This window comes from Rhinatrema bivittatum, chromosome 2 (assembly GCF_901001135.1).
Source record: "Rhinatrema bivittatum chromosome 2, aRhiBiv1.1, whole genome shotgun sequence".
NCBI lineage: Eukaryota > Metazoa > Chordata > Amphibia > Gymnophiona > Rhinatrematidae > Rhinatrema > Rhinatrema bivittatum.
The window spans coordinates 689,709,267-689,725,269 of record NC_042616.1 but is presented as its reverse complement, the minus strand read 5'-3'; the positions used below and the strand labels follow the sequence as shown (position 1 = coordinate 689,725,269).

At 45.2% G+C, this 16,003-nt stretch overlaps 1 protein-coding gene across 2 annotated transcripts in view; it reads right to left on the bottom strand.

The window, feature by feature from the left end:
• Positions 1 to 16,003, bottom strand: part of E2F5 (E2F transcription factor 5) — a 147,491-nt gene that overhangs the window by 42,519 nt on the left and 88,969 nt on the right. For both annotated transcript variants that reach the window (XM_029591583.1, XM_029591584.1), the window contains exon 6: positions 15,418 to 15,640. In XM_029591583.1, the coding sequence (XP_029447443.1) occupies positions 15,418 to 15,640 (223 nt within the window). The remainder of the gene's footprint in view (positions 1 to 15,417; positions 15,641 to 16,003) is intronic.

Here is a 16,003-nt window from a genome sequence, read left to right as displayed (position 1 = left end):
CCCTTCTCCCTTCCATCTCATCCACCTTCAGTCATTCAGCCTCCATTCTTTTCAGTCACTCAATCCCCACACCCTCTTCCCTTTCCTTTGTCACTCATCCCTTTTCCCTTGCTTCATTACCCTTCCCTCTTATTCACTCACCCCCTCACTCCTACTCACCCTGTTTCTCATTCTCACCCCTTCCCACTCAGTCACTAGCCCCTATATCCCACCCACTCATTCCCCTTCCTGACACTCACCACCTCCCTCTGTCACTCACTCTCTCCTTCCCACTCATTCATGTCCCTTCCATTTCACTCACTCACCAATCTCACCACTTTCCCTTCCTTCCCTTTCTCACCAATTACAGCAGTGCTGGGCCTCTCCTCCGCTGGCAGGGGTGGAAACCCCACCAGCACACCAATGGGCCTCTTCTCACTGGCGGGAGATGGCAAGCTCTCCTCTCCTCTCTCCAACACTTGCACGGGGGAAAGGTGGGCAGACAGATGAGTATCTGAGCTGCACTGCATCCTGAATAAAGATGCAATTGGCTTGCTGTAAGTCTTACTGCAAGCCAATCATAGACACATAGAAATGACGGCAGAAAAGGACCAAATGATCCATCCAGTCTACCCAGTAAGCTTATGGTAGTTTGTGTTGTGCCATTTAGGTTACCCCATGCTTATCTGTTTCCCAGATCTTAAAAATCATTGGTTGCTGTTTGAATCTAAGTTCACGTTACCTCCGTGCTTATCAGTTTCCCCACATTGATTGCTGTTGAATCCAATTCCCTGTTATGTCTTGCCATTGAAGCAGAGAGCAATGTTTTTAGTTGCATCAACGTATCAGTCTAATTGGTTAAGGGTAGTAACCACCGCATCAGCAGGTTACCCCAGACCTTAAAAGGGGCCCTCGGTTGCTGAACAAATCCAATTCCCCTTTTCCTCCTGCCGTTGAAGCAGAAAGCAATGATGGAGTTGCATAAACAGTATCAAGGCTTATTGGTTAAGGGTAATAACCTCCACACCATCAAGTTACTCCATGCACTCTCTTCTTCATTTCCATCTTTTAGGTTTCACAGATTTTATCCAATGCCCTTTTGAATTCTTTCATTGTTTTGATTTTCACCACGTCCTCCAGAAGGACATTCCGGCATCCACTACCCTCTCCATGAAGAAATATTTTCTGATGTTTGTTTTGAGGTGTCCTCCTTGGAGTTTTAATTTGTGACCCCTAGTTCTACTGATTTCTTTTCAATGGAAAAGTTTTGACATTTGCACATCATTAAAACGTTTAGGTATCTGAAGGTCTGTATCATATCACCCCGCGCTGCCTCTCTTCTAGGGTATACATATTCATATCGTTCAGTCTCTACTCATAGGTTTTCTGATACTGATCCCACACCATTTTGGTAGCCCTTCTCTGGACCACCTCCATCCTTTCTCTATCCCTTTTGAGATAAGGGCTCCAGAACAGTACTCCAGGTGAGGCCTCACCAAGGACCTGTACAAGGGCACCACCACCTCCATTTTCTTACTGCTTATTCCTCTCTCTATGCAGCCCAGCATTCTGGCTTTAGCTATCGCTGTGTCACATTGCATCGCCATCTTCAGATCACCAGAAACTACTACCCCAAGATCCTACTGTTGGTCCTTGCACATTAGCCTCCATCTCATACCATTCTTTTGGATTACCGCAACTCAGATGCATGACTCTGCATTTCTTGGCATTGAATCCCAGCTGGCAAACCTTCGAAATTCACTTTTCATTCTCTCTACTCCTTCAGTCATGTCCACTCTGTTGCAGATCTAGGCATCACCCACAAACTTTCCCTTCTACCCTTTCTGCAATGTCGCTCACGAAGTTATTGAACAAAACCATTCCCATTACTGATGCCTGAGGCACTCCACTTAACACAACTCCCTCTTCAGAGTAGGTTCTGTTTACCATTACATGCTGTCAACTATCTGTCAACCAGTTTGTAATCCACTCCACCACCTTGGTGCTCACTTCAAAGCTTCTCATTTTGTTCACAAGCCTATGTGGAATAGTATCAAAAGCTTTGCTGAAATCCAAATAGATGACCGAGCGCTCTTCCTCGATCTAGTTCTCTAGTCATCCAAACAAAAAAACCAAACAGATTTGCCTGACAGGACCTTCCTCTAGTGAATCCATGCTGCCTCGGGTCCAGCAACTTATCGGATTAGATAGTTCAGTATCCTTTCTTTCAGCAGTATCTCCATTAATTTTTCCAGCACCGAAGTGAGGCTAACCAGCCTGTAGATTCCAACCTCCTCTTTGCTACCACTCTTATGAAGCAGGACCACAACTGCTCTTCTCCAATCTCGTGGCACCACTCCCATTTCCAGGGATCTACTGAACAGGTCATTTAGCGGATCTGCCAGGACATCAGTTCTTGTAGTATCCTGGGATGTACCTCATCCGGACCCATGGACTTGTCCACAAACAGTTTTCCTTCTTCACCTGGAACTGGAAAGAAGCAGCGATATAAGTTCTGCGATCATTAGACCCGCCCCCCCATGACGTCACTAACATCGGACAGTTAAGACAGCCTCAACACCAGGCGTCGTGCGCCGAAGGGGCGCAACAAAGGGGCTCTCCCATTTGTGCAAACCTTTGTGTATATGTAAAAATTTATGTTTCCTTTGTTAACTAAGCTGTTTCATTGTATTCGACTAAGGAATTTTTTCCTGCTTTTTCTGTTTCACTGTAAACCGGCATGATTTGCATTTAATGCAAGAATGTCAGTATATAAAAGTTAAAAATAAATAAATACTTCCCATACATACTCTTCTGTAAAAGGAGTTGTGTCTAGTCCATTCCCTTCTACGGTCTTGTCAACCAGCAACGTCCTTCTCCGGGGTCTTCTTTAGTGAACACAGAATTGAAGAAGAATTTGTTTAATATTTTCACCATTTCCTTGTCTGTTTTAGCACATTGCTCCTCGGCACCTTTCAATTTCACCATACCATGGTTGGACTTTCTTTCTCTCTCATATATCTGAAAAATGTTTTGTTAAATCTATCCCTTGGGTAATCCTTTCTTCTGCTTGACCTTTTGCTTTTCTGATTTCTTTCTTTGTCTCCCTTATTTTCACCAGGTATTGATCACTGTGTTCCTCTTTTTGGGAGGGCAAGAGCATGAATGCTGGCTTTGAGCAGCAAGAGTGTAGGCCTCAAAGCCTGAGCAGCGAGTGCTATCTTGAGTGCAGGATCAGATTGCTGGTCTAGAGCAGAAAGACTGACATTCGAGGGGATGGAGCACAGGCCTTGAATATGGGTCCTGGGGAAGAAGATAAGAGCAGGGTCTCAAGTATTACTCCTGGAGAAGGCATGAATACCAGATCAAGTGCAGAACCCAGGAAAGGGAGAGTACACTGGTCTTGAGTATGATCCTCTGAAGGGCCAAGAGCTTGAGCACAAAGTGTGAGCAACAATGGACTCTAATGCAAGCCCCAGAGAGCAAAAGTGCTAAAAGCAGTAAACATGATTGCTGACCACAAACATGGGTCCTATGGGTTGAAAGCACTGGTCTCAAGTACAAGCCTCGGGGAGGCGTGGCTGCGATAAAACACTGGCTTTGAGCGTTTGCTCAGGGTGGAGTAGGGGGAACAGATACTTTTTCAGACACAAGCCACTGGAAGGCAAGGGGGCAAGAGTAAGCACAGTTGCTTACCTGTAACAGGTGTTCTCCTAGGACAGCCGGATGTACTCCTCACATGTGGGTGACGTCACTGGACGGGGCCCTATCACAGAAAACTTTCCTGTCAAAGCTTCTAGAACTTTTGACTGGCACACTGAGCATACCCAGCATGCCATGATCCCTCGAGCCACAGGGGTCTCCCTTCTGTCTCATTTGTAGCAAAAGGTACGAGCGAAAAATAAAACGTTTCGGACCCAACTCCACTGGGTGGCGGGTGGGTTTTGCAAGGACTACATCCTGCTGTCCTGGGAGAAAACCTGTTACCGGTAAGCAACTCTCTCCCAGGACAAGCAGGATGGTAGTCCTCACATGTGGGTGATTAGCAAGCTACAGGCTGACTCATATTTGTTTGGACCAACAGCGTACAACTTGTACAACAGGCACAACAACTGGCGTACTGCTGGGAAAAATGAGGCAGCCTGAAATCACAGCAGATTGGATGTGGAAGGAGTTGGGATTATACTGGAAATAAGTTCTTCAAGACGGATTGGCCAAAGGTAGAGTCTTGGCGTCCTTCCTTGTCCAGGCAGTAATGTGCTGCAAATGTGTGAAGAGAGCTCCATGTTGCAGCTTTGCAGATCTCAGCAATCGGTACTGAACGATAGTGTGCTACTGAGGGTGCCATGGCACTTACTGAGTGTGCCATCACTCTTCCCTGGAGAGAAAGGCCTGCTTTTCCATAGCAGAATTTGATACAGTCTGCTAGCCAATTGGATAGAGTTTATTTGCCCACTACAACTCCTGGCTTGTTTTTAATCAAAAGAAACAAGAGTTGGGTAAATTTCCTATGGACTGCAGTGCGGTCTAGGTAAAATGCAAGTGCACGTTTACGGCCCAAGGTATGTAAAAACTCTCTCACCCTGGTGAGAGTGAGGCCTTGGGAAAAATGTGGGCAAGACTATAGACTGATTCAAGTGGAAGTCAGTAACCACCTTGGGAAGGAATTTAGGGTGAGTACGTAAGAACACTCGGTCATGTAGGAACCTGGTATAGGATAGGTATGTGACAAGTGCTTGTAACTCACTAACCCTCTGAGCACATGTAATGGCTACTAGGACGAAAACTTTCCTTGTAAGAAATTTAACATCGCAGGAATGCAAAGGCTCAAATGAGGAGCACATGAGCTTTTTAAGTACTACGTTTAGGTCCCACTCAGTAACTAGTGGCTGTAAAGGGGGCTTGAGTTGTAGTAGGCCCCTCATAAACCTACTCACAAGGGGTTGCGCTGTTACCGGGGCATCCCAATTCCTTTGTGGTACGCTGAGATGCCACTCAGGTGTACCCTCACCGAGGAAGTCTGGAGACCACAGTCTGAAAGGTGTCAGAGGTAGTCTAATAGAGATGGAGTGGGGCAGGAAAAAGGGTCTATGCCTTTTTGTGTGCGCCATATGGTAAATCTATTCCACTTAGAACGATTTTCGTGTGGAAGGTTTTCGTGAAGGTACAAGTACTTGAGAGACATCAGTTGAAAGGTTGAGTGGTTGCAGGATCAAGCTTTCAACATTCAGGCTGTGAGGGATAGGGTCTGAAGGTTGGGATGGCGTAACATGCTGTGGTTCTGGGTTATGAGAGTGGGCGCTGTGCCCAGGCAAATGGGTTCTCTGATCGAGAGGTTGAGAAGCATGGAACCATACTTGTCGAGGCCAATATGGGGCTATGAGTATCATAAGAACATAAGAAATTGCCATGCTGGGTCAGACCAACGGTTCATCAAGCCCAGCATCCTGTTTCCAACAGAGGCCAAACCAGGCCACAAGAACCTGGCAATTACCCAAACACTCTTTGTCCTGTTGCAGCTTCACTAGAGTTTTGGCTATCAGCGATATCGGGGGATACGCATATAGGAGGCCTGTGTTCCAGGGGTGAGCTAAGGCGTCCATGGCTAACCTGTTTGGTTGCCTGTGCAGGGAGCAGAATCTATCCACTTTGTGATTCAGTTCGGATGCAAAGAGGTCCATTAGTGGTTGACCCCAGCATTGAAAGATTCTGGTCGTTACTACAGGATCCAGAGACCACTCGTGGGGATGGAACTGTCTGCTGAGGCGATCTGCTACTACGTTCTGTACGCCTGCCAGATAAGTGGCCTGGAGATACATGGAGTGTGCAAGGGCCCAGGCCCAGATCTGCGTGGCTTCTTGGCAGAGGAGATAAGAGCCTGTACCTCCCTGTTTGTTCAAGTACCACATTGCAACTGTGTTGTCTGTTTGTATGAAGACAGTCCTTGAACACATATAGAGCATAATTTATAGCTCGAAGCCCTAGGAAGTTGATCTGAAACGTTGCTTCGAGCTGTGCCCAAGTATCTTGAGTTTGAAGGTTGTTCACATGAACTCCCCAACCCAAGTTGGATGAGTCTGTGGTTAAAGTTACTTGCGGAACTGGTTGTTGAAAGGGTAGACCTGTTATCAAGTTGGCTTTGTTCGTCCACCAGAGAAGCGATAAACGTAAATGGTGGGTTACTTGAATCTGGGATGAAAGCGGTTGACTGGCTTGGAGCCACTGAGATTCCAAAGTCCATTGAGTTATTCTCATGGCCAGTCTGGCCATAGGAGTGACGTGGACCGTGGAAGCCATGTGGCCCAGCAACGTTAGGAATTGATGGGCTGAGGCTGTTATTTTTGTGCGCAGACGCAAAGCTAGCTTGGAGAGTGTGACTGCACGGTCGTTGGGCAGGAAGGCCTTTGCCACTGTGGTGTCCAAATCTGCTCCGATGAAAGTCCTGAGGTGAGATGGAGTCAGGTGGGATTTTTGGTAGTTGATGAGAAATCCCAACAAGTGTAGCAGATTGATAGTGAGCTTGAGAGCGTCGAGAGCTCCTTGCTTGGATTGGTTCTTGATGAGCCAGTCGTCTAGGTAAGGAAAGACATGTATGCTTATCTTGCGTAGATGAGCCGCAGCCACTGCTAGGCACTTTGTGAATACACGGGGTGCTGAGGCAAGTCCAAAAAGCAGGACCCGGTACTGAAAGTGTTGATGTCTCACTAGAAAACGCAGGTACTTGCGGTGATGTGGGAATATTGGAATGTGAGTGTAAGCGTCTTGAAGATCCAGAGAACACAGCCAATCTCCTTTCTGCAGAAGGGGAAGCAGGGTGCCCAAGGACACCATCCTGAATTTTTCTTTTCATAGAAATTTGTTAAGATTGCGGAGGTCTAAGATGGGGCTGAGGCCACCTGATTTCTTTGGAATGAGAAAATAGCGGGAGTAGAACCATCTGCCATGCTGTGCCCAGGGAACAGGTTCCACAGCCCTGGTGCCCAGAAGGGTGGACAGTTCTGACTAAAAGACTTGTGTGATCTTTTTGCATCCACAGTGGATTGGGTGGTGAGTCCGGGGATACCATGAGGATGTTTAGATGGTATCCCTGGGTTATGATGGGTAAAACCCATTGGGGTCTGTGGTCACCGGCCCCTAAATTCCTCCTTACCGCCAATTCTGTTTCCTTTTTTGTCACTCCCTCAACCACAATATGTATATTCTTATCATTTATATATAATTGACTTTCTACACCACTGAGTAAATATGCCTTTCAGAGAGTTTAATTACCTGTTTACCAAGCTAAATTTATTTTTTTATTTGATGAGTTTTATATACTGTCATTCGGTAGAGCCATCATAACTGTTTACAAAGCGTGCATTTACTTAGTAGTTGATTAACAGTATAACAAAGTGAACATTTGACAGAAATTAAACAATTCAAGTCCAGAAAGTATTATTAAGATGAATGAGAAGGGTGTGAAGGTTCTGGATGGAGCGAAGGAGTATATACATATATATATTTTGTTATATATCAACAACATTCTCTAATTATCGTTATACATAGTAACTCATAATCACTTATTTTAGTCTCTGACTACCCAGCTATACCCTGCCTACCAATTTTGTTGTTCACCAAGTTATATGTAAAGCCTGTTGTTGAATTTGCTGTTTCACTGTAAACAGATTAGATGTTCCAAACGATTATCGGTATATAAAAACCACAAATAAATAGACAAATAAATAAATAATGTTGAGCCAGTTGGTTATGAAGTGGTGAATGCGACCTCCTACTGGCAAATCTGGATTTGTGGAGCGGCTGCTGTTCTCTGGATAGGTCTCAAAATCCAGAGGCTTAGTCCGTTTGCGATGGTGGCTGAGGCCTGGAGAGGATGTGCTCTCTGAGATGGCCTGGTTAGCCTCATGCAAGATGTAGGTGGGTAGTATCCGCGTGGGCAATAAAATGATTTTCTAGGGTCCCTTGTGGTGGATCTTCTTGCAGAGGAAGGGGCCTCGGTAGTAACTCTGGATAATTGCCACAGGGTCTCATTATGGTCTTTTAGTTGAGCCACTGCGTCTTGTATCTTGTCTCCGAATAGGTTCTCACCGGTACATGGCAAATCAGCAAGTTTGTCCTGGACTTCAGGTTTCAAGTCAGATGCTTTCAGCCACTCCCACCTCCTGGCACTGATTCCCATTGCCGATATGCGAGAAGCATGAACCTCATGTTTCCCAGCCTAAAGGCTTTCTGTAGTATGGCATTGAGACTTGTCTTGCTGTTGTTGGGGAAGAGAGTCTGCTATTCCCTGAACCTGCTTCCAGAGATTCCTTTGATACTGTGTCATGTAAAGTTGGTATGCAGCTATGCGTGACACTAGCATAGAGCCCTGAAACATCTTGCAACCCAAGATATCAAGGAATTTTTGGTCTTTGCCAGGAGGTGTTGAAGAGTGAGGTCTCAGTCTTCTGGCTTTCTTCTGTGTGGACTCAACTACCACAGACTGATGGGGTAGTTGTGGCTTTTGGAATCCAGGAATATGTTGGACCAGATAAGTTGCATCTGTCCTCTTATTCACTGGCTGGACAGCACAAGGATGCTCTCAGAGACGATGTTGGAGATCCACTAGCATTTCATGGACAGGGATAGCCATAACTTCCTTCGGAGCATCAACAAATTGGAGAACTTCCAATATTTTATGACGTGTGTGCTCCTCTAATCAGGTCAAAGGGGATTGTCTCTGACATCTCCCTTACAAAATTAGCAAAGGAGAGATATTATGGGGGAGATTTTCTCCTTTCTTCCAGAGGAGATGGTTCTGATAAGATGTCCTCTGTGGATGTGTCGGTGTCAACATCTTCCCATGTGTCAGAGAAGGTCTCTAGTCGAGATCCTGAGGGAGGGAATGTTATAATTAGTGAGGTTTGGGTGGAGCCTTGGACACTGTGGCAGCTGACCACACCCACGGGGGAAAGTCCCGTGAGGGGCCACAAATCAGGCTCAGCTTAGGACATACAAACACAGAGATTGATCTTTTATTAGACAATGTGATGAAGCCAGAGGTGGCAGTGGTGAGCAGCAGAAGTAGCCCGGCTGGGCTAGCATCCCTCAGGCGCTGGAACAGCGACTCCTCCGGTAGCAGTGCTGTAGTGGAAAGAGCTGAGAATAATGAGTACAGTGGAATATGCACAAAGCCCCGGTATGGAGAACCCCAGGATAGGGAGAGCAGGCCCTCGAGGAGCGAATACCTGAGAGCTGAGAGGCTAGAAGGTAATGTAGTCACACAGCGGTTCCACGTAGGAGATGGCACTAGGGCTGGAACAGAGGCAGGCCCTCGAGGAGAGAGTACCTGGTTCCAGGGAACAGCTCGGAGGTGAAGATGGTAATACTCACTGGTGTTGAAGATAGTGAATCCCTCCAGGCAGAAGAGAAGGTAGGAGCAGGCAGCGAGTCAGGGAACATGGGCTCTTGAGGAGCGAGTACCGGTTTCCTGATAGCAACCTGAAAAGCAAGTGAGCCCCCGAGGAGCAGGTATCCCGTTAGTGTTAAGAGTCCAATGGAAGATTGGAGAGGCAAAGTAGCTGGTAAGGAGAGCGAATCCCATCCGTAAGATTCCCCCTTGCTAACTCAAAGGCTAGCAAACAACGTAGGCTTTAAATATCCGGGCAGCATGACGGCATCATAGGGGGACGTCCCTCAGGTTCGCGCCAAGTAGGAAATAAGAGTGAAGGCGGCGCGGCACGCGCACCCTAAGGTACCAGCAGAGTATGGCGGGAGGCAGCGCCCAAGCCAGTTCGGGGACACCGGAGAGGATGGCAGGCAGACGCCGCGACAGCCAGGCGTCCATCCATAGCGAGAGGAGGTGCAAAGAAAGAAAGGTAGGCGGAGAGAAGCTGTCGGGAAGGGACGGTTGCAACAGGGAAAAAGGTTGGTACTGTAGGACATGCTGGCACAGATGGATCCTTCAATGGCCTCGATGGAATATGCGGTGCCACCGATGTGGGTTTCGGCGGCTCCGAAGGCATCGAGGGGAAACTTGGGCCTCTTGGTCCCGAGAGTCCTGATGGACCAGGCATCGGTTACAGCATAGGTGGAATCAGTGTTGAAAGAGGACTGGAGTCCGTGCCTTTGTCTTCTGAAGATCCCGGAATGGGAATCGGGACTTTCAGAGACTTTGCGGGTTGCTTTGGCATTGGTGGCCCAGGTTGTGTCGGAAGGGCACCAATGAGTGTATCCAGTCTGGTTAGCAATGGTTAAGTATCGATGGCTCCGGTGTCTGTGTCGGTATGGGGGCTGGCATCGATGGCTGTAAGTCTCTGAAAGCATCGAGCAATGCCTGGAAGATGAAACCGTCCAGTTCCTCCCTGAAAGCTGGTGTAGATATTGCAGCTACAGGGGGAGGCAGGCTAGGCGCTACTGGCACCTCCACAGGGACTTGTGGGGGCTCAGTATCCGGTACCGATATTGGTGGGGATCGCCTTGGTTTTTCGGGTGGAGAGGGGGGTTAAAGGCTCCTCTACCCATGTCCTCTTCGCAGTCGGCTCGATAGCCATAGAGGCCAATGTGGTGTCTATCACAGCACCGGGAATAGACCCGCGTCGGTGCTTCCCTCGGTCCTCAGTCCGGTCTTTCTCCGGCACAGAGGAAGATGATATAGATGCCTTAGACAGAGTCGGTGACGGACAGTCACCGCTGCCCTGGTGCTCCTGGCGAGGTTTGATGACTAATTTCTTCGATGCTCCTGCCTGTGACGATTGGGTGGACGTCAATGGAGTCAACTTGATTTTAAACAGGGTCTCCATCCTGTCGAGGCAAGCCCGCCTACCCTTCAGAGTCATCTGGGCACAACTTGGGCAGTGAGAAACGTCGTGTGATGAAGAGAGGCACAGCACACAGACATCATGTGAGTCTGTAATCAACATGGTACGGGGGCATTTTGGACATTTTGGAAACCTGTTGCCCTGATGGAAGAGGTTGAGGCCCAAAAACGGTCGATGGCCTATGGACACTGAGAAAATGCTCCTCTAATCAGGTCAAAGGAGATTGTCTCTGACATCTCCCTTACAAAATTAGCAAAGGAGAGATCTTATGGGGGAGATTTTCTCCTTTCTTCCAGAGGAGATGGTTCTGATAAGATGTCCTCTGTGGATGTGTCAGTGTCAACATCTTCCCATGTGTCAGAGAAGGTCTCTAGTCGAGATCCTGAGGGAGGGAATGTTATAATTAGTGAGGTTATAATTAGTGAGGGGCAGGAACTTTACTCACCAAGCGATGAAAAATAATATCGCGATGGGAGACCCCTATGAGGGAACTTTTTAATGAAGTAATCTTCAAGTTTTTTCCATGAGGAAAATGTTGTGAGAGTTCTCACAGAGCTCCTAACCGAGAGGCAAACTGCAGTGTGGAAAAACAGAGACTGAAGGGAGACCCCTGTGGCTACAGGGATTATGGCATGCTGGGCATGCTCAGTGTGCCAGTCAAAAGTTCTAAAACTTTGACAGAAAAGTTTTCCGTGATAGGCTCCGTCCAGTGAAATCACCCACATGTGAGGATTACCATCCTGCTTGTCCTGGGAGAACTGGCCTTAGTAAAGCACAATGCAAGACCTTTCATTTCAGTGATAGCATGGACTGGTGACCTTCTGAGGAAGATGTCCAGCATATTGTTGTAGAGCTGCAGACCCAGGAAACTTTTATAGCACAGCATCTAGAAGTCTTTACTTCCTTGTAAGTCAATTTGGAAAGGGAGCATATAGTCTGTATTTGTCCCTGATAAGAGATTGCAGTTGTCCTGAGCGCTTTGTGCTTGCCTGGTTGACATGACCCTGGAGTAGGATTCCCATTATCAGAGGAGATGGCCTACTGTTTGGGCAGTCGGCTCTGCAGAGGAGACCCCCATAGGGACAAGCCAGCCTAAGTCCACTGGTCAAAATTTAGGTAGAGGACTGCACCCCCAAGGAAAAAGGTTCATTTCCACCATAGTATTGCACATTTACCATGAAATAGACTTTATGAAGGACAAATCAGCTGCAGTCTGCTGTACAAGTCCAGGGAACAGGACATCTTTGGTGTGACCTTCTTTGCAGTACTCTCATGAGGGGGACAATCCTATCTGAAAACAGACTCCCCAGATGGACAAATCTCAATACTGAAGATTTGCATTTGAGAGAGAAGAGTATTTAAAAATGTTGTGTCTGATTTTACAGAGCAGGGGAAGGGGAGCTTATTTTAGCAAGTCAAATAGAAACTGGGGCTTTGAGCAGCAGTTGGTAAAGTGGGTGACTGGCTGCTTGACAACTGGTTCAAAAGTATCAAGTGTCAAACTGTCAGCTTGGGAGGCTATTTTAATTGGCGCTATTGGATGAAATCACCCATCTGTATAAATCTATTGAGGCTGGTCGCCGCATCTCAAAAAAGATATAATTGCGATGGAGAAGGTACAGAGAAGGGCTACCAAAATGATAAAGGGAATGGAACAACTCCCCTATGAGGAAAGACTAAAGAGGTTAGGACTTTTCAGGTTGGAGAAGAGACTACTGAGGGGGGATATGATAGAGGTGTTTAAAATCATGAGAGGTCTAGAACGGGTAGATGTGAATCGGTTATTTACTCTTTCGGATAGTAGAAAGACTAGGGGGCACTCCATGAAGTTAGCATGGGGCACATTTAAAACTAATCGGAGAAAGTTCTTTTTTACTCAACGCACAATTAAACTCTGGAATTTGTTGCCAGAGAATGTGGTTCGTGCAGTTAGTATAGCTGTGTTTAAAAAAGGATTGGATAAGTTCTTGGAGGAGAAGTCCATTACCTGCTATTAAGTTCACTTAGAGAATAGCCACTGCCATTAGCAATGGTTACATGGAATAGACTTTGTTTTTGGGTACTTGCCAGGTTCTTGTGGCCTGGATTGGCCACTGTTGGAAACAGGATGCTGGGCTTGATGGACCCTTGGTCTGACCCAGTATGGCATTTTCTTATGTTCTGCTTGTTATTAGAGAACAAAAAGTTCTATTTGACACAAACCAGAGACAATTCTAAGTAATTGATATTTTAATACCATGTACAAATATATTTGGCTATATAATTACTCTTCTACAATATACATGGATAAAATGAAGCAAATAAAAATGGATTTTTAAACAAGTAACATGAAAATTATCAACTACCATACTTGACCAAAATAGCATTAATCAACAGGCTTGGGAACAGCACTTGAAACAGTCATCAGCCAATTCCCTCCATGAAGTGAAATTGACAAAGTGTTATCCCTTCAGTTCTTTTTGAGGCAAACCAGATTGTCTCCTACATTATACAAATGGCTTCCTTCATTTCTGTCTTTTCATATTCGTAGCTCTGGAACAGGTTATCCCATGCAGACAAGCAAACTAGTGAACACTCCTCTTTTCTATGCATACACCAACAGTTCTCATTATCCCTTCTTTGCAAACAGGTGGGTTCAGGTCACCTTTCTTTTCTCATACTCCAAATAAGCTGCTTTATCCCTCCTCCTCATTCCTATAATTAGGCTGCCAACCCTGGTCTGGAGGAAAAAAAATAAAAAGTCTCCCTTCCCCCAGAATGTTCAAGCTCCTCTGCTCCACCCTCTCCAAATCTCTGCTTCCTCTTTTCATTCCATCACATTCCCCGCCCTCCCCTCTTCCACAATCTAGCTCTCCTTAATGAGATGGTAGCAAGGAGGGCACATCAGCGGTAAGCAGGATGTATTTGAACATTTTTATATTCCGCAGTCTTCCAATATAATGTTTCAGTGTGTATTACTTAGTAACAAACAGCCATGTAAAAACCTACAAAAACAATGAATATAAAATGTAAGACAATACAAGGCCTGTAAGCCCAGCAAGCACTTACAGGCTCTGTCCCCTATTTGAAAAGGAAAATATGTAGGAGGAATGGTCAAAACCACTGTGGTGTCTGAGCACATAACTGTATCCTACTGCTCTCTCCTAACTGCTGATGGAGCCAGAGCCCGAGAGAGGAATGGAGTCATGGAGCAGGAGCCAACAAGACAGCACAATTGATATTTTGATCGTAAGCTGCTTTGATGCTGTTGAGAAAAGCAGAATATGTAATCTGAATAAATAATGAGCCAGTCCCCAAGGCAGGGGGAGTACTGGCTACCTGAAGGGAGATCAAAGATTGGTGGATATCTGGTTTTAAAAGGTCCTGCCAGGCACAGACATCCATTAAACAAACCCAATAAGGCGTTCAAACACCGGCCTGTTTGCAAACACATTACTACACAGGGTGCTCTATGACCCCTGTTCTAGTTCCTTACACCTCCAATTTTAAGTGTAAGCTATCAGAGGAAGAAGAGAAATTTCTTGAGAACTGTACTTTTCTGCTGTTTAACTACAATGTGTTGATTTGACATATACTCAAATATGGCTGCCATGTTAGACCACCACTGTGCTTCTCAGCTAGAACAAAGCAATCAGAAAAGGGTCTAAAAATTGTGACCCAATCAGAGATCCCTGAACCCACACAGATTGGTTTCTTATTAAATTTCAAGAGGCAAGCAAACTGTAAGCCATTCTCAGAACAAATCCCTTCTCCTATTACTTAGGACCCAAGAACAAATGACATTTCCAAACCATCACAAGAAATAAAGGCAGAGCAAAGACTTAAGACAAAAACTGCAGCTTGGGACAGAAATAGGCATCTCAATATCTCTCTACATGCACTATTACTATTTTTCAGTCCACAGAAAGCTGGTTCTGTTAAAAGATCATGAAAAAATTGTAAACTAGGATTAGAGTAACTTATAAAGATTGTAGCAAATATATAGTCAAACATACAACAGTAATTTAAAATAATAAATTATGCTTGTTGTACCAATGGATTAAAAAATGTTCTATATTTGTATTTCATGTGTCATCCAGACTATTTTATGCTCATGTTATTGCTAAGGTTAATTGTCAAAAAAAGTGAAGAATTTTCTAAAATTAATGAGCCAGCCACTGCCACACATGTTCTCTTTCCCTCAGAGTTAGCATGTAGGTCTTGAAAGGGTAAGGCAAAATAACCCAAATATTAATGAATATCAGAAACAACCTTTCATGACTTCTGGAGGTTTGTTGCATTAATATGATCATATAGAAAAAAAATGGACATCCTAGAACAGCTCTAAAAGTCAAAGCATCAAGGATATGCTTTGATATTTCACTTGTTTATAAAAACAGCAGTGATGACCTTTTCAGTTTACAGTAAGAATGTGAAGCAGTCAAGTGACTAAATTCACCCAAACTAATTAACTTTATACAATATTCATTGCTTTTTTACTCATTACTGAATAAGCAACTGCAAGGTTTATTAAGTCGAGCAAAAGCTAACTTGTTTGCAGTTTGACCCATTTTGGTAGTATATTTCACGATAAAACAAATTTCATTATTATAGGCTGCAAATATTTTAAAATATTTAGACTTATTAAGAATACGAAACTCACCAGAGCATGCATCTGCAGGAGGCTCATCTTCAGAACACAAGTGCTGACTTGTCAACCTCTGTGGGGTTGCTGGCTGAGATGGAGGCTGGGTTAGGTCATCAGGTGGAGGAACTGGAAACACCATGGGCAATGAGGAACTTGAGTCTTTATTAATCAGGAGCACATGGATGGGCCCTGAATGGCTCTTCAGACTGATTTGGTATTTCTTTTGTCCATTTTGTCCCTGAAGAGAGACATGAAAACAAATCTACAATTATATTCTCTGAAAAACTTGGAAATATACACATGAACATTTCTAAAATACTACTGCCAAGGTGCCCAAAAAGACACTTGCTTGCATTAAAACAGATCAATCACACCAAACGGTGTGTTTAATTATTAGAGCACAGGTGAAGGTTCATTCAAAAAGCAAGTGTCCTAGATTTTAGGAAAACTAACTATTAAAATGGGGGTGTACATCATGGAATCATTAGCTGAGCGGGAAAATCTAGGGCAGGGGTAGGCATCTCCAGTCCTGGAGTGTCACAAACTGGTCTGGTTTTCAGGATATTCACAATGAATATACATATTTGCATAAAAAGGAGGC